The following is a 20084-nucleotide window of genomic DNA, read 5'->3' on the forward strand; positions in this document are numbered from 1 at the left end:
ACCTAAAGTTATGTAGTCATGCCTATGGACTTACATTCTATGCCTCCAAAGGTCTACCAAAAGACATAAACACTGCATTTGCCAATTGTTACCTGATTTTAATTAATTTTTTTCAAGCTAGAGATCTGATTTCCTCTTTTTGAAGGATTGCCACTAACATAAAATTGATAGTTTATTAATTTTGATATAAATCTGTTATATAGAGTACAACTTATGCATGCAATGCAATGTTTTTACTTCAAAAGGTACATGACCTCATATTGAATGCCGTCTTAATTTGTTATTATAAGATCATGGTTTTTAATTCCCACCTGGGTTCAGTTGAAAAAATATACGTACTGCGAGCTTGTCTGTTCTGTTATCATTCTGGTCTGTATGATGTCAACATTTTTGTTGTTTTTCTCTTCCTTTTCCAGAGAGCTGAATGACACTTACCTTCAAGAAATGGGTATCAAGATGTTACCTGGTTTTTCAGACCCCTACCATGGAAGGTACAGGAATACTTTTTTTTAATGTTTCCTTTTACTATTTTTGTTTGCTTTGTTTGCTATTTATTTTGTTCAAATCAGATTATTTGTTCCAAATTCCTTCTGTTTCAGGAAATGTTTTGGGTCATGCTACATTAGATATAGATATAGAGTGGAAATATTATGTCTTAAATTGTTGAATATTATTATTTGTGAAAGTTGAATCTATTGAAAAGAAAAACAAATGTTATTCTCTTTTATGGGGTATGACTCTCTACGTTGTACTTGAAGGTCCAGGGTTCAAGTCTGAGCAGTGCATAGTTGAATCCATGGAAAAGGCTCTTTACTCACATTCTCTCATTATACTCAGGTGTAAAATGAGTGAGTACCTGGCCGTTAACAGCTTTTGCTCCGTGGGGGGTGGGGAATGTAATATTGCCTTACAGGCATTCTGTGTAGCTGTTGGCTAGAGAGTCCTCATAAAGTGCTTTGAGCACTGTAAGTGGATATTTCGTTTTATAAATGCTCAGGTCTTTTGGGTTTGTCTTTTTCATTTTTGTTTTTCTGTGGCTTTTTAAGCTCAGATATTCAAATAATATGTAGTATGTTTTGGAATCCTTGAATTATAGACACTTACTCTATATTTACATCAACAAAATTAGTCTCAAAAAAATTTAAGAGTATTTTTGTATATTCCACAGACCAATGAAAATGGGTGAGATTGGCTGCTTCTTGAGTCATTATCACATTTGGGAAGAGGTAAAAATAAAGAATAGATATTGCTTGTTCGTTTTTTCTACTTTTAATGTTCCTCTGTATATATTTTACAAATGTATCACATTTGTCACGCATCTTGGGACAAATATGATAAAGCTGTTTTTACTAAAGGGGGATTTATGATTTTTAAGGATGATGGTAATAAAATCTATTTTCCAAGGCACCTAAGCGGATGTTTGTACCTTTAGGACTTTACCAGGCCTACAGCTGTGTGGATAGGTTCAAATGGGTTTGTGCTAGTATTACTTTTTCGAGATCTGGCATATGATAAATCCATTGACTCCACATAAGTATACACTTGCATTCTTCTAACTGGCTGTATCAGCTATTTTCCTTTTGTCAATTCATCGTTACAGCCAATAGGAGCAAACAAGTTTTATTGATGTAGTACACTGTTCAGTTATATGAACATATTTTGATGGAATAAATATACTCATAGTTTGCAGAGAATAATTGACATTTTAACTTTGCAAAAGATGTAAAGATATAAAAATGAAAAAAAAAAGATTTAACTTTACCTACTAAGGAACCAGGAGAAAATCAATGAGCAAATAATTTCTTCAAATTTCTTCTGTTTTCTTGTGGCAAATCCTTTCTTCAAATATGCTCAATTGGATTGAAATTACCAGAGACATTTGGCCATGAACATTAAATTAATATACAGGGTAATTCTAAAAGAATATGCCAAAATAATTACGCAGTTGTTTAAAGTCTATAGCATTGTAGTGGACTGAATTAGTGGTTATTTGATAGAGTAGTTGTCTAAGTTTGATTAGGTGTCAATTTCACCGCTATTGTTAGTATAACTTATGGTGTAGCTGAATTGTAGCATTTTGAGGTCAGAGCTTATTTGAATGAAACGTGCCTCGGCGTTAGATTGGGAGGAGAAGTGCTAAAGACCTTGCTCTCTGTGCTTGGCTGCCAGATCCCAGGACCTTTCTGTGTGCGACTTTTTCTTGTGTTAAAGACCAAGTTTACATTCCATCGCTTCCAGCAAGTATTGACATGCTGCTTCTGCGCATTTGAGATGAATTCTCTTATCGGCTAAATGTTGTCAGCGCTGCTGGTGGTGGCCACATTAAGTATTTATAAAACATGAATTAAAAACTTAAAGGTATGTATTACACATGTGAGCAAGCTCGTGTTTTCTATTGTTTTTCTTTTTTAAAGTATTGCGTGATAGTTTTGCCATATTCTTTTTGAATCACCCTGTATAATTTATGGACATTTTTTAAAAAGTATGTCAAAATCTGTCAAACAAAACCCTAAAGCTTTGACGTACATTTTCTTTTAAAAATAATTTAGTATTGAAAATAGAATATGTATCATTGGTCTTTTATTTTGATTTTATTTCTCTTTCTTTCTCTTTCTCTTTTCCAGGTTGTTGCCAAGAACTATGAGAAAATAATTGTTTTTGAAGATGATGTCAGATTTGAAAATTATTTCCGTAAGAAGCTGGATCGTTTGATGTATTCATTGGAGAGCAAATTTGATACGTGGGATTTGGTGTAAGTTCATTCGATTTGGATTCCTATTTTATTGTGTATATCAATATTTTTGATGATAGGTGGCGTCAAAGGCAGCTTGCAATGCAGGCCTGCAAACTCTCCCCAAATTTAACAAGAAGTTGCTGATATTTGATCTCATTCCTGATTTCTCTAGAGGGAGTCCCGTTAGCTCAGTTGGACCAAGGTTGATCCCGGTTGCAGTCGAGATTATTGTCTGACCTCCCTTTCCACCCAGCAGTGAATGGGTAGCCGGGTCTGTTAGATCTGGTGGAAAGTATTTAGCGATAGACTAGCATCTTATTCAAAAGGTAGCATTATTGCTGTTGTCTGTTTTATGCCATAGAAACTGGCTCCATGAGCCTTATGGCTCCGGACGACTACATTTTTAAAACTCATTTCTCTTGTTGCTGGGGGGGGGGGGGGGGGGGGGGATGGTTACCCAAAAAAAAAAAAATTTCTTTTATTTAAGAAAAGGCATCATCTATAACAGCAACACCATCAGTGCAAGATTCCGGCTTTTTAAAATGGATTTTAATTTCTTTACTTTTTAATATATCGGTCCTACATACACCACAGGTAGAGCTCTTGTGTTTTATGGACTTCCGATTTCTCTAAAAGCTATATATTTATATCTGGTGAAGACAAAAAAAAAAAAGAGAATTATAACCTTGCGTATACTTTGAAATATTTTTTACTTCTCAGTGTTATTTTCAAGTGAAATTTACCTGGAACATTTTTATAATTGGTCTCTTTGAAATTTCAATGCACAACTGCTAGAATAGTCCTTTATTTCTGTTTTTAAAATCTTATAATAATGTTAAAATGTGTCAATTTTTTGACATTTTTCTTTAGCTTTCTTTACATGAGATGTTCATCAATCCACAGCTACTTGGGTCGTAAGAGATTGCGCTTAGATCTTGAAAATATGGTGGAAGGATCTGATTGGTTGGCTTACCCTCACTATTCATATTGGACTATAAGTTACATTTTGTCTAATCACGGAGCACGAAAACTGCTAGACCAGAAGCCCCTGTCCAAGATGGTGCCTGTTGATGAATACCTGCCTATCATGTTTGATAGGCATCCTGAGTAAGTGAAATTGAATGAATTTAACAGAAAAGAAATAGTTAATGGATAAATATGGGTGCTTTAAATGAGCAAGCTAAAATACATAAAGATCAAATAAGAATTCAGTGTATTCATTCATAAAATTGTCCCTTTCTCTCAATCCCTACTCCTTTCCTTGAAAATAAAAAAAAGGCTAGTGATTGTGACTACTATTGATTTTAAGTTTTTTAAGTTATTAGCATTGGGCAAGAAGTCCTCTTAGAATTATCAACAAATATTTCCTGGATAGTTTTTAAGTCTCAAAGCACACTGTGCGCATTACCACAAATCTTATACAAATCACTTAAATCTTTCACACCACACTAATCCTGTCACTCCAGTCATTCAATTCTACCATTGTTCTTGTATAAGTGGCAAATGCTTTGAAGTGATGCGGGGTATTTGATGCCTCTCGTGTCATATGGTAGTTTGTTCCATTCGCATATTGTTCAGGGGAGAAACATAGACCTGTAAATTCTCAGTCAATTAACTGAAATCAGGCAATTCGTCAACTTCAAATATTTTAGAAAAGGAAAGAAAGAAATGAAGAAAGAAAGAATTCATGAATTGTAGTCGAATGACCGTAAATTAATTAGGAATGTTCCACAGTGCTACGCATAGCTCATGGGCTTTTTATATTAACGATAGATTATTGCCAAGGCTAAGCGACACTTTTTAGAATTGCCGTCTGAACACATCCCAGTGTATTTTCACACAGCCTTCGTGAAATTATTTTTTCTTTCCAAACCTTTTGTGATCCCAATGGTAGCCAAATTTAACTGAGCCAAGCCGCTGAGCGATAAATTTCACTGTTTCATCTAAGCCAAAATTGACCACATTTACCTGGAGGGAAGTAAAAGTATGAAAAAAGTAAAATGCGAAAGCCGGAAGGGCTTTATGTAGACACTTTCAAATCGAAAGTTAGGGATTGCTACAGTATATCTCGATTGCCTCACATTCTAAACAAACTGGTGGACTGTTTCTAGTTTCTTCACTGATTGGGTACATAATTATAAGGAACAATGGTAAGTAGCCTAATTAATTCCCGCGCAAATTAGTTTTCTACCATTGTTTTGCTCAAGTGAGCTTGCTGTTTACTATTCATTTCGATTCTTTGAATTTTCCGCTACAACAAATTACGAAGAGTTTCAGTCAATTTTTATAGAGCTCATTTACAGGTCTAGAAACTGTAATTGTATGTGTTTGTTCTTGCGATTGGCTAATGGAATTTGATGATGTGATGAAGCCTGATGGAGTTCTGGTAGGCAATAGACTAACAGAGAAACAATAAATCCAGCACATGTTCCTGAGTCTGTGCCTGAAAACGCATGTTTCTTAACTGATATAGATAAATGCAATAAATTCTTGTCTTTCAATCTGGTTGAGATCTTAAGCAATTCTTTCAACAGTTGTGATAGTTTGTCATAGTTATGCATATAACTGTTATTTAGCTTTCCATCTTTACATATCTCTTTTTTTTTTTTTTACTCTCCTCTTTTTCCTACAGGACTGTAGAAGAAATAGTTTTGTTCTTGTGACTTAACTGCTGCTCTACTTTCAATTTCAATTAGTTTTTTTTCCCCCATATATTTCCCAGAGAGTCTTGGAAGAGAGAATTTGGTCCTCGTGATTTGATTGGCTTGTCAGCCTTTCCCTTTCTGGTTTACCCAACACACTACACTGGAGAGCCCAATTATTTCTCTGACACAGAGGATTCTATCGTTATTGATAAGGGCTTAATTGGAGATGAAAACGGAGAAAGCAGTCCTGATAAAAATGAACACATTGCTTTAAGTGGTATAACAAATAAAGATGAATTATGATGTACAAGAATAAGAGAATGTGAAGTGAGGTGATGTTTTTTAGGATTTATTGAAATAGTGAATTTACGATGTATACACTTTTAAGGATGATATTTTCACATTTTGCATAATTTCTTTGCATGACTAATGAAGATTATATGAATTTACATTTTCTGCTATATCAAATTCATCAACGTTGTTCTTTGTGTCCAGTGGTAAGAAAAACGAGTATGAAAGATCAAGAATCACAATTGGCCAAGGATTGTTGGGTACTTGGGGAGTGGTGTGGGATGAATGTTCAGGGACCAGGAAGTGCTACCCTTGTTTATTTGGTTGAACAGAAAAGTGCTTCCCTTGCTTGGAGCACATAGGTAATAAACATTTTTGATCAAATGTTAGGTAGACCAGTTAATCAATTGACAACTCCAGCTCCAAAATGGGTAGTTCTTTGTAGTTTTAGTAAAGTCCTGCCTTATCTCTGTGGACACATACAAAAATAGGGATAAACTAATGAAGATTATATGAATTTACATTTTCTGCTATATCAAATTCATCAACGTTGTTCTTTGTGTCCAGTGGTGAGAAAGACGAGTATGAAAGATCAGAATCACAATGTAAATTCATATAATCTTCATTAGTCATGCAAAGAAATTATGCAAAATATGAAAATATCATCCTTAAAAGTGTATAGTGTATACATCGTCCACTATGTCTCACAATTTCCTTACATTTTTTTCTTTATTGCCCATGACATTCTATCACTTTTGGCAGTAATGGACAGTTTTGGGTTATTTATTAGTTGCATTTATCAGAGGAAAAGAAGTGGATAGATGAATAAGTTTGATTGAACTGGAAACGATGTAAGATATTTGCTGTGGCATGATTGGAAGCGGAGTACTCATTAGAGATTGTATGGTATGAAAGGCTCATTCGCGATTTAATGTATCAGAAGTTGTCTTTCATCACATTTGATATAATCATAATAATAAGGAAGAAATTTTAAAATAATGAAAGGATTTCCCTGGTAATCTTGTGGCCATATGTGCATCAAAACTTGCTGAATACCTTTTGTTTTGATGTAAATATATCAATACTCAAATCATGGGAATTATTGCTCTTCATAGTAAAACTAAGAAACTCTGTAGTTTTTAATTTATTATCCGAGTAAGCTGCTTGGATTTAAAATACTCTTTAAGAAAAAAAAATTTAATTAAATCAAAATATCACTTAAAACCTTCATTGTGGTCATATTGTTCAAATGAAATTTTAAGATTATACCATTAGTTTTCCGATGTTTACAGAAGTTAATGATTTATTTTATTTTTACATTTTTCGAATGAAAAGAGGAAATCCTGTTTATATTTAAGTTCTTCATCTTCTTCACTCCATTTAACATTATTAGGTCATATAAAAATATCATGTGCATTAAATAAAGGAGAATAGACGCCTTGTGTTTTTATTGTTATAAATGTTATCATTAATATTATTGAAATTATTATTATTATTATTATTAAAAATTACTTTTAGTAACCAACATTATTGCAAATATTATTACTATCGTATTACAAATTTTTCTGATATATAAACATTTTTGTAAATGAATGCCTATATATTTTTTTAATCCAATATACAAGTCCCATTTTGTCAATGTTTTAAGCCTCTTCATATTTTTTGTCAATAAATGCCTACCATAGTTTTAGTTTTAGCTTCATCTCGTCAGTGCTTATCTAGTCAAATTTTTGTTGTGTTCAGAATAATTGTTATACCATAAAGGGTTTAGAAAATGTTGGTATGAGATAAAAATCGAAAAAAGGGTTGCATGAAACAGACAAAGCAGAAAGACAAGAATAAAAATCATCTCAGAAGATCAGGCTTCTTATTGTTTTTTTTTTAGATGATCATTTTAATCTGTCAGTGAGAAAAAAAAAAAAGATCTATTCTGCAGTTCCTTTCTGAGGATGTGGCCAAAAAAACTTATCATCTCCCTTTTATTTTCAAAGCTGGATTACTTTGATGCTCTTTTACAGTGCAAATTATTATCATTTTTCCCCTTATATTTATCCTCATAAGTTTGATTGTCATTTTTAAACAGAGACTGCAAGAATTTCTTTTGATTCTTTGTTTCATTTCCAATGGCAGTGTTTGATTATATGAATAATTCTGCTCATCATATGAATTATTGTGTCATAATTAATTGTTTTATTTTTCATGATCAGTATTGAATATTGATATTTATTTAGACAAGGTAAATTCTTTTGTTTTGTAAAATCTCTACATTATTGTTTGTGTCCAAGCCTTTGTACATAATTTTTTAAACATTTAAAAGAGTGCCAAAAAATAAAACATTCAATCAAATATTCTCTTGTTATAAACATTTTTTTTTTCACTTTTGAATAGGTACAAATGTTACCTGTATGTAGCTTTAATCGACTGAACACATTATTTGACCTAGTTTTTTAACTTTTACTTATCCCCTCTTTAATTTGTATACCATCTTTATTTTTATAGCCTTTCCTACAAATGTCAACATTTTAAATGTTAGCTTGACAAAAACGGAGCCACTTTATGATATATTCCAAAGACATATCATCAAAAGTTTTGTCAGTGTCAGTATTTTAGTAAAGAATACCAATTATTTATTTTTTAAATTCTCATCATGATTGCTTTATAGTTTTGTTTTATATATAATTGAAGTGGTGAGTGGAATTAACCTCAAGGCAGGGAACCTATATTCTGACAAAGACCTGCCTCTTCTAATCTATTCTACTGATAAATACGGAACTCATTTGTTCATTTTATTTTTCATTCTTTAAAATGTCTAATCCAAATTTTGTTTAACACACAAAGTCCATTTTCCATATTAAATCTTATGATTAAAAGAAAAAAAAAAGATTTTTTGATAAATATTTAATATAATAAAAAGTGGTGTCCATGTAACGGTCAGGATCTTTTACCTCGTGATAGCCCACTTGTCGTTAAAACCAACCACATACCTTATTGTATTTTTATATTTTGTATCTCATTCATCATGGTGCTATCATTTTTAATGTTTTATATTTTATTGAAGATCTATGATCTGATACCTTATACTTATATAGTCAGTGTCTGCTTCTAAGCGTGCAAGCGATGGTTATAATTCCACATAATTTTTTGCTCAAACTCAGGAATGGTTTAAGATAGGTATATCACGATAGCTTGAGTTGAAAACTGAATACAGACATGTGCCTGATCCAAGGGTCCTATGTGGCACATTTGATTTTGCTAAAAATGAATGTGAAATTACATCTGTTGTTTGCATAAACACACAATTTTGGACGCTGATAAAAATGTTTGTCTATGAAAAGGTAGTTAAGAAAAGAGAAATTGGAAGAAATCACTTTAAAAAAAAGAAGAGAAAGTCAAGTCCATTATATATACTAACTGTATTCTATATCTCCTATATTATGTTTTAGACCGTTTTTCAAATTCGTAGCAATTTATCACTCTCTTTGCCCTAATATGTCAAACAAAAAAATGAAGCGAGATGACACACCACATTCTGTAACTGAACTTTTTTTTTTCTTCCTTATTTTTGCAGCAGCATTTATCATTTTTGAACAAAACCAGCTGCTTTGATATGACAAACCATTTGATTTATCAGACTTCTCTCCATTGTACTATATTGTCTTTAATGGATTTTGAAATGACTTCCAAACGTTTTTTTCTAATAATTTTTGATACGTAAACACCTTTAGTAGTATGGTTGAATGAAAAAAAAAAATATTTGCATGACTTGTCAACGAGTTTTTATTGAGTAGTATAAGTAAATAAATGACTTATTTTTTATAAATGGCTTGATATCATTTCTTTTTTTCTTCTCTTTTACACACACACAAACTGCACACTTGAGCACAGTTTCCTTGAACTCCTCGGGACAAACAAACGTTTGAGGAAACCGTACATTGCCATTGCATTTGATGTGGGCAGTGTGGGTCAGCGGTATGGTCCTTGCTTCGTACCCTAAAGATACCTAGTTCAAATATCCACCTCGTCATGTGGCCTTCAGAAAGCCACCTCTCCTCCGTAGCTCAATTTGTGGTGCTGTGCTGCAGCTGAAACCCGAGTTTTTCCAGTCTTCCCTTGGAATAGACCCTAAGACAAATCTCTACTTGAGGATGAATAAAGAGAACTTTATTGTTATTTACATTATTGATATGTTACAAGGGGTTCGTGTTGGGGAGTGGGGGGTTTACTGTATCATCACATTCATTTACTGTGGTAGCCAACCTGATCATGGCATTGGAATTGGAACCAATGGCAAAGTGGTACGAAAAAGCAGAGAGGTGCCTTTTATGTGAAACGGCGATGGAGTGTGTGATTGGCTGTGTCTTCTCGTGTATCATACTGCACACATGCACATGCAGTGTAGCCAGATACACACATAAGTAACTGCTTCCATAGTGGGCAGGGGGGTATATACTGTCTTCTATCCCCTTATATCTGTTTTCCAACATGCTTTCTGTCTTTGTCTTGGAATGAGATTACTTGGTTTTGTCCTGGCCCTGGTTGGAGTCCTAGCTGGGAGGGAAACAGTCAAATGCATAGTTATTGTTTTGGGAGATGATATTTTTTTCCTTGTAAATCATCTCTCTGTTATGTATTATTATATTTATTTTGAATGTATAAAATGTAAGCATTTGAGTGTATTCCTCTTTGTTGGATTTTGTGCTTGTGTCGGATGAGACTTATTGGTGGTCTCAAACTAAGTACATTGGTGGTGTACTCTTGGAATCTACATCTGATCCCTATTTGTTCCCAGTTCCCATATGTCTTACTTTTTCTTGGGTGCTTTAATTATAACTCTAGAACTTTTTACCATCCCATTTTCTTCCTTTTTACTGGCGCTGATATAACCTAAAAATGTGTTGCAAGCGCCGTAAAAACCTTAAAAACAAACAAAAACAACATAAGTAACTGTCAATGTCACCGTAAGTCATCAGTGGTCGAAATCACCGGGCGCATATAAAACCATTTAATTTTAATTAATTAGTTGTTTTTTTTTACATTGGCTGGGTGAAAATAGTTCAAGGAAACTGTGTTCGATGTAAAAATTAGTTCGAGGAAGGAATTGAATGATAACAAAGAATAATAAGGAAAAAATTCTGGATAATCCAATGAGTCGGAGGAAACCATGCTGGAGTGTAATCTCATCCAAAGACAAAGTCCTCCACCCAGTTGACCACTCCCTTTAATTTATTGTATTTGTGTGAGTGTGGATGTATTTATTCATAAAATCTATCTAAAAGCCTAGTCTTGGAATAATCATATTGTATTTGCCATTACCCAACCTTACCCTGGGTGCTTGTTCAGCACATAAGGCTGACACAGTGGAACGCCACCTTTCTCGGTTGGAGGCCATTTTTGTCATCTGTCCCCAAGACCATCCACTTGCTTTCATTTCTCTTTCGATGCTGCTCCTCCTCCAGGTCTCCAGCGGGCGGCCCCATCTTCTCGTTCCCTATGGGGGGAGGGCTATCCTTGGAATGGCACTCGGATCCATTCTGAGGACATGTCCAGTCCATTTCCACCTCTTTACAGTTTCAGATACTGGTTCAATTTGTGTGCGTTTAGCCAGATCTTTGTTTGAAATTACTTTTGGTCAAAATATCCTCAGGATTCTTCAAGGCATTTGTTTTGAAATATTATATATATATATATTACCCAATCTAGGCCTACAGAATCCTCTATAGTAGTCACTGTACACAACAGACAGGATAATTAGACTTTGAGACATAAGTCAATCATCTCGAAACAACAATATTTATTGGTATTATATATAAATATCATTAAATTACTTCATGTAATGATTTCAATGATAAAATAATAACAATAATAATAATAATAATAATAATAATAATAATAATAATTGAAAACCACAATATCAAATGGAGTAAATGGATGGGATTTGGTGACCAAAGCAATGGATGATAATATTGATAGCAATTGAAATTTACATTTAAAAATGTCGTTCACACACACCGAAAACGGACCAAAAGCAAAAAAAGTACACAAAAATCTCCATAGGTGATTGAGGACGATGATAATGCATGTGTTTGGGATTTCCAATTAAACTAATGCTCGTTTTATAAGTTCACTAGCGCTTGCAACACTTATAGATCAATTCAATAGTTAAGAAAAGAAACATTGTACACAACACAAAGGGATAATGAATAGATTTAAAGTAAAGCGCCTGCAGTACATTGGTCATAAGGCGCCTTTAAATAACTGAGAAAGAGAGAAGCAGTTCACAAGGTAGATCTAAGTAGTCATCCACTCCTGTGCCTGATCTGAGGAAACTCAAAAGTCTTGCACAGATTCTGGCATTGAATTCCAACAAAAAGGGAAAAAATAAAGCCAGAGAGAGAGAGAGAGAGAAAGAGATGCTCAATTTACTAGAGGGAAAAATCATCTCTTGCAGAAAAATGTCCACGCTGACATTTACACCAAACTGATAGAATTATATAAGGGAGACAGATAAAAACCTGATAATGCCATAAAAAAGGATTTTTTCGTATTAAAAACATATTTCACATTCGTCCGCAGATCTTTTAACTTCTAGTTCAAAGCCCATTTTGCTGATAAAAGAGAAACTCAAAGCATCCAAAGAATCTGTCTTTGTCAATTAAAATAAATTGGAGTGTAAATTGAACTTCATTTATTTTTATTTTAAAACATTATTGAGCTTCAAGCAACAACAAGAAAAAAAAAATGTCACACCTGACAAGTCTTATTGCAAGACAAGGACACCAACATGGCCGGAAGCAGGAAAACAATTTTTTTAAAAATACAACAAACTTTTTACATGGGATTAAACAAACCTATGTCCTCAATCACCCCATTAGTTGAGGAAACTTTCATGACAAAACACATACTCTCTCTCTCTCTCTCTCTCTCTCTCTCTCTCTCTCTCTCTCTCTCTCTCTCTCTCTCTCTCTTATATATATATATATATATATATATATATATATATATATATATATATATATATTATCCACTCTGACTCCGACATCTCAAGTTGTGGTGTAAAAGAGAAAAAGACATAACGTGAACATTTTTGAATTTTAATAGAATTGACTTGTTTACAAAAAATCTTAATAAAATGACGTGTATACAAAAAATTATAATTGTAAACGAATAACTTGATACATCATTTTACGCCATCAGGTGTAGAGCATACATTCAACAGCAATTTTGTATAATGATATTAATATGCAATCAATTGACCTAGCAAGACAATGTGACAAATTAAAACTATAGTTTCAAACAAACTGATCAACCACATTTATAATCTTGTGTACACAATGGGAACAGATATCCAAACACGAGACGTACATATCAATGACAACAAAGTTCAAACTTCTTTATAAATAAGTGAAACTGATTTACCCATGAATTGCACAAATAAACAGACCTGCTTACTTAGTGATACAAGTCAACATAAATAAATAAGTGAACCTTCTTTTTAAAAATAAATAACACTGCTTTGTGTATAATCTCTGCATATAAGAGAAACTGCTTTTGAAATGAACTGTATAAATGAATTTGTTGTGTAAGGTTGTGTAAGACTTGAACTTACATGAAATAATGCACATCGACAGTAACACACTTGTCAAATAGTCTCTTCTTTTAAAATCTCAGGTTTAAGACTGTTTGACACATAAAGGGTCATATGAAATAAAGTGAGTAGAAAAGTGCCAGAAGACGATAGATAATTTCTAAAAAATTGTTCGCGGAGATGGGGGCTCGAACCCATCATCTTACTGATACGACAACTCTGCCTGGCCCTGAGAGGGACGCTACGCAGTCGATGGCATCCATTGTGGGAGGTCAAAGACCCCACCGAAACATCACATTATGGTCTTTTCAACATCACTATAAAGCTAAAAAGGACATCTAGAATTTAGTTAAATTTGGAAGAATTCCAAAAAAAAGAAAAAAATAAATAAGTAAGCCAAGGAGCCTAATAGTGACCAATCACCTCAAAGTGGTTTTATGTTAGGATGATTTAGAGGCTAAAATTGGATTTTATAATCCAATTTACGAAAGGTGGATTGTTTTATTTTTTATTGAAGACAATAGGTATACATATTATAATCTTAAAGTGACAAAAACTAAAATCTCACATTCATGATCATTTCTATTGATGCTATGTGTTTAGGTAAAATACAACATCCACCAGCTGGGTATAACGAACCAACACACAAAACTATATGTAACCTTGGAACATTCATAGTTCAATTGATATAATTTAGTGAGGCCTAATCACCAAAGTGACTGTCTAAAAACAATAACAAAGAGCTGAGTGGCATCAATTTCATTCCTTCTATAAGACCAGTTTTTGGCATTTGTTTTACCCTGACATAATACTTCTAAATTTGAGACAATTGGTCAGGTATGATATTTAGTAGGATAAAGGAAACAGCGAGGGAGTGGACAGATGAAGAAGCCACGACCCCACGGAAGCTAATGTTCCCGGCCCCAAAGTCTTTCCATTATTATTACTGCCATATTACACTGTTACCATTATCATGATCACTATTAATTGCTAAAATGAGATGGGTTTAACAAAAAAAAAAAAAAGTATAAAGTAAATCTTAATAAATTGACATATCATTGATGTTATTTCAATCACTGTCATTTCAACATCATATCATCATTACATATGTCTACAAAGAAAAGCAAAAACAACCCCACAAAACAACTCGCACCCACACTTACACATGCGCACATCCAAACCTAAACAAACAAGTCATTAAAGCTTTTTAAAATCTGTAAAAACACAAGTAAAGACAATGACAATTAAGTCTTCTATTTTTTGTTTGTTTGTTGCTTTAGGTCTCTTCCAACACAATTGAGGTTATATGAGAGACCGCTGAAACAAAAAAACAAGCAATCTAACAAAAATAGTACAAATGTCAATCAAAATCATAACCTAAAGATATCATAAGCTAAATTATAAATAACCAAGAACAAACAGGCAGAGGATTTACAGGAAAAAAAATATCCCCTGTCAAAAATACAATCACAAACCAAAGAAGCAGGATAGGCTAGTAAAGAGAAGAAGAAACGACATCACTATCGGATCGTACACCCATGCGAACATCATAGGTATATGATTCAAGGGTGATGCTCCCATCCAACCACCCGCTAAGTAAGTCTTCTATTTTTTGTGTACAAACAACAAGGGAATATTTAGTGTAAAACTGGTGGAATAGTTATCATAAACCATTATTTAAATAAGCTCATTAAATAATACACGTTTTTATTTGACTACCCGTTTTCAAGCATTCATTATGAAATTTAAACCATTTAAGTATTAATCATTTACACGTAAAATACTTAATTAATGTGACATTTTCAACACAAATTATCTTATAGGGTTTTCTGTTTGTGATATATTAGTGTGTCGGAAAGCCTTTTGAATTCTGAAGCCTTCGAAAAAAATCCACAGGGAGTCGAGTTCTACCATATCACTCCCAGCTTAATCTTAAACTGGAAACTGATCATTTCTAGCATGGTTACGATTACTACTTATATATATATATATATATATATATATATATATATATATATATATATATATATATATATATATATATATATATATATATATATATATATATATATATATATATATATATATATATATATATATATATAAAAATAAAAAGTCATATATGGGTTGTGACAAAAAAAGAAATGGAAAAAAGTATGACTGTTTCAATACAATGTAGAAATCAGAAACAGGTGAAATTTTACAAGCAACAAGAACAAAACCGTAAATTAATACTTGCCAAGATTAATTAAAAATCCTCTATTGGTAAAGAAACTGTGCCGGCTACACCTACCAAAGTCGTTAAAATATTGCAATATCAAAAGGTTCCAAACTTGGGTCTTGCATTTTAATTTTCACTAGAAACCTACATAATGTCAACAGTGTAACTAAATCAGACATTCCACTGAATAGATTTTACCATGAAAGAATAGATTCATAAAAAAAAATTGTTTTTCAACAGTGCAACTTCAAACACTAGTAACACTACACAATCTAACTTTTAAGAGAAAATGACATTATATTTAATTCTATAGATGAATGGCCTCCAATGAGTCCTGACTGGAAGCCAATGGACCACAGCATTTGATTAATGTTGTCCAACATAGTTTATCAGAGTCGTACAACAGATTACACAGAAGCAAAATTAAAAGGGCCAATTAATAATGCATAGGATCTAATCACTATTCAAAACATTAGAAAATAAAGCAAAATGTGTCATCGACAGATTACATCAAAATTGGAGAATGACACCCTGAATCCTCAAATTTTCAACATATTACCTTGAAAATTTGAGCATAAAATTCCAATAAATAGGTTTGATTGTGGTATCTCAAATTTGCATCGTTTATAGGATACAGGCTTCTAAACGCTTCCACTGTTTTTCTCACACCTATACTTATATAGTTATATTTATATACATAATAACAAAACAATAATAATTGCAAGCAAGAAATATAAAGATAAGACTAGATAACAACATTTAAATTGGATGAATTTATTGAATTTACAAAATTTTTGTGATGTAGTCTTATAATTTCAATAGGATTGACAGTTTCAAATTTCAAATCCTGTGTTGTAGGTGTTCCTTATAACATGAGATATTATTACAAGCTGTACGTTATAGTCACGTTTGCTGCTTCACTCTCACCACACGAGCGAGGTTTTGATATTTGGTTTTTACATCTAAACAATGTTGGTGAAAATTTTAGATCTGGAATTCATGATATAATACACCAGTGTTATATCAAATGTTAGTATATTAGGCTACACATAGCAAATAAGAGTATTACTCTTACTACTACTGTTACGGATTGCAGAAATTTTTGTTTGTTGCTTTAGGTCTCTTCCAACACAATTGAGGTTATATGAGAGACCGCTGAAACAAAAAAAAAAAAAACAAGCAATCTAACAAAAATAGTACAAATGTAAATCAAAATCATAAGCTAAATTATAAATAACCAAGAACAAACAGGCAGAAGATTTACAGAAACAAAAATATCCCCTGTCAAAAATACAATCACAAACCAAAGAAGCAGGATAGGCTAGTAAAGAGAAGAAGAAACGACATCACTATCGGATCGTACACCCATGCGAACATCATAGGTATATGATTCAAGGGTGATGCTCCCATCCAACCACCCGCATTGCAGAAATCGATAATTGATGACCAAACAAAAACAAAATAGACTCTACTACGAAACAAACCCATGGGGTCAGTATTGTAAAGGCAGTTGACTAGCCCACCAGGCTTGTTTGTTTTTAGGTGTTAAACGGTGCTTCCCTTTTGGCCAACACACCTCCTGGTGTCATCTTGGAGATCAGAGACATAAAAACTTTAAAAACAATATATTCTTCAGTGGCAAAGGTTCACAACTAAAAACAATGTGAAACAAATTTCCCCACCTTTATAGGAGCTTCACTCTTCTTTAAGCATGGCTCGCTCTGCTTCATCATTCAGCTATTCTTAACAATCAAAGCACATTATTGGTAGCCTTCCAGAGGTGAAAAGACTAATGAAGACTTTGAGAAAAGACCACCTTTTCATAGATATTCAAAACTAGTCAAACAGCATTCTTTACTAGTCCTTAATGTACTGAAACAAAAGGACACCCAACGACATGATTACATTTCATGAAAAGAGATCTCATGTAAACTTACCATGTTTCTTGCACTATTGACTGAACAGAGATGTCAAACTTTGCATAAATTAAAACTAGAAAACATGAACGATAATTGCAACTTTACCATTGACCAAATCATCAAACATTCATGAAAAGGAGCTCACCTTAAACCTATTAAATTAAAAGGTTTCCTTAGCAATGAGAATCTATGTGTCATCAATGCATTAAAGGAGTATCTAAACAGAACACAAGAATGGAGAGAAAATAACAATAAGGGACAATTGCTCATAAGTTTTCATAAACCTCAAAAATCCTTCAGCAAAGACTGGATTAGAAATATGCTAGAAATATCAGGAATTGATTTGTCTGTCTACACTGCTCACAGTAGCAGGGCTGCTAGTACAACTGCAGCCTATAAATCTGGATTACCAGTCGCAGATATAATGAGAGCAGCTGGTTGGTCGAATGAAAATACTTTTGGATAATATCACCATAAACAAATTTCTGAATATTTTAGTAAAACCTTGTTGCTCGTGTACAAAATGAAATTTGAAATTTACTGGGATGTATACATGTAAACAAATATATAGTATATATGTTTGATAATGATATATCTTTATGGGAAACAGTGCATTCTTAGTTCTAAATAAACAGGTATAATTTCATTCTTGAGTCGAAACTAAAAAATTGTTTAAAAAAAATTTTAATTAAAACCATGTATTATGATGTTTCGCCCTCATTACACATCTATAAAGTCTCATGTTGCTACAAGGAGTGCCTGTGCACAGGAGATGAAATTATAGAAACTGTTGTTTTTGATTTTACTGACTGTGTCGCAGGAACAGAGTGGTAACATGCCCTCCCAAGATAATCTATCCCTTCCTTGTATAATTTCACATCATCTATATAATACATGTTTTTGTTTTTGTTTTTAAGGGTTTTACGGCGCTTGCAACACATTTAGGTTATATCAGCGCCAGTAAAAAGGAAGAAAATGGGATAATAATAAGTTCTATTTATTAAAATGTTGCTTTAATTGTATGTCTATGTCACGAGCTCACTTAACGGTGACTATAGCATGTAGCGTGTGATATCTCATGTTGCCAAGATGGTGACACTAATAATAAAATCATCGTTTTGAAGGATATTTAAAAACCATAGTTGCGTAGACAAAGCCAATTATAGAAATTGAGGAATAATTACAAATATATTATATAATGAAATAAAAATTGGATGTGTGTGGTTTTTATAAGCATTTGGAAAGGAAAAAAATATTTCCAAGATGCACTGCAAATCAAAATCAACTACCTCAAATGTGATATAGACCTTTTCTTTCTCACATTTCAGGGCTGTACAAAATCTCTCTATTTATAAATGCAAACAATTTTTTCCTCTGCTTACTTAATTTAATAGTGCCATAACAAAACATTCATCATATCTTGACAATGCTCATATCTTATAAACAACATTAGTCAGGGACAAACCTGTTAGGTTCAACAAGACAAGCTCTGGTTTTGCCAGCTTCCAATGTTAAAAAATAGGCATATCTATGTTTCATTATCACATGCAATGTGTTACTTCCATCCCCTTTCTTCACATTATTAGACCTGCCACAATCTGTACATTTTTGGGAAAAAATTCAGTGCCAAAGAAAAAAAACTGTATGAAGATAAAAAAGCATGTCATCACAGTGTCATTCAGTTGGAAACATCAATTTCGTGCTCAGATAACCGTTTCAACCATTTTCAACAAAAATGGTTAAATATCTGAGAAAATCCAAATTTGGCTGATTTGAGCTTCAGAAAAACCTGCCTATCCCGATTAAATATCTCAGTGAATGGCATGTCTGCATTATAATCCAACGATGTTGAGGCCTCAAATTCTTAAAAATTTAGGCTACAGCTCTACCATACTTTATTACATCCAATACTAACGTGAAATTAAAAAAAGGATGAAAGTTATCAAATTAAATCTAATGCATTTGTAAATACCATGGCATGTGAAGCAATTAGACTACATTTAATTTTAATTCGAAATAAATTACAACAATTACGAGATAGATAAACTAGCTCAATGATGAGTAGAGAGAGAATAAAGGAGCAAATATATACAAGATTTCATCTGAATTTCATATTGGGGCATCAACCATCAGGCTATGGAAAGCAATGGAAAAACAATAATAAAATACAAACCGGTGATATAGTTTGAGAAGGGCAATTCCACTATTGTAAAACTACCAACCAATTAGAATCTTTTAAGGAACCATTGAGATGAAGAAGTTGAAGGGAAGCGAATAGTAAGGAATATACAAAAACAAATATCTGAAATAATTTAAGAAGTCAACCATAACATGATTTTAGAGACAGCCATAAAACAAAAGGATAAAGATGCTTCATTACTTTAAAAAATCTCATTGACATTGGAAAGTTAAATATTATGTTAAAGTAGATAATATACTGCCAGTAGTTTTTGACCATGAAAGACTTTCACAAAATTGAACACGGCAGTTACATAGAGAACAAAATCCACGAAAAGAATTCAGGTTTTTCAAGTTTTACTGTGTTTGCAATACTTTTAGGTATTTCAAATGATCAAATGACATCACTCTAGGAAATTCAAAAGAAACTGCACCCTCTTAGCAAAATGGCTCAAACCCTTCTCTAGCTGACATCAAAAACATTTATGAAACAATAATATTTGGAATGAGG

General features: G+C 32.9%; 1 protein-coding gene across 1 annotated transcript in view; it reads left to right on the forward strand.

Moving 5' to 3' along the window:
• LOC144979995 (glycosyltransferase 25 family member-like) overlaps positions 1-7592 on the forward strand; it is a 30702-nt gene extending 23110 nt beyond the window's left edge. Inside the window, exons 10-14 of the mRNA XM_078927428.1 lie at positions 417-491; positions 1169-1226; positions 2625-2752; positions 3638-3841; positions 5457-7592. Of these exons, the coding sequence (XP_078783554.1) occupies positions 417-491; positions 1169-1226; positions 2625-2752; positions 3638-3841; positions 5457-5682 (691 nt within the window). The 3' untranslated portion in view covers positions 5683-7592. The remainder of the gene's footprint in view (positions 1-416; positions 492-1168; positions 1227-2624; positions 2753-3637; positions 3842-5456) is intronic.
• The last annotated feature ends 12492 nt before the right edge of the window (positions 7593-20084 follow it).

The sequence above is a fragment of the Berghia stephanieae genome, chromosome 9 (genome assembly GCF_034508935.2).
Source record: "Berghia stephanieae isolate SIO BIC M18660-M18661 chromosome 9, UCSD_Bste_1.3, whole genome shotgun sequence".
Classification (NCBI taxonomy): Eukaryota; Metazoa; Mollusca; class Gastropoda; order Nudibranchia; family Aeolidiidae; genus Berghia; species Berghia stephanieae.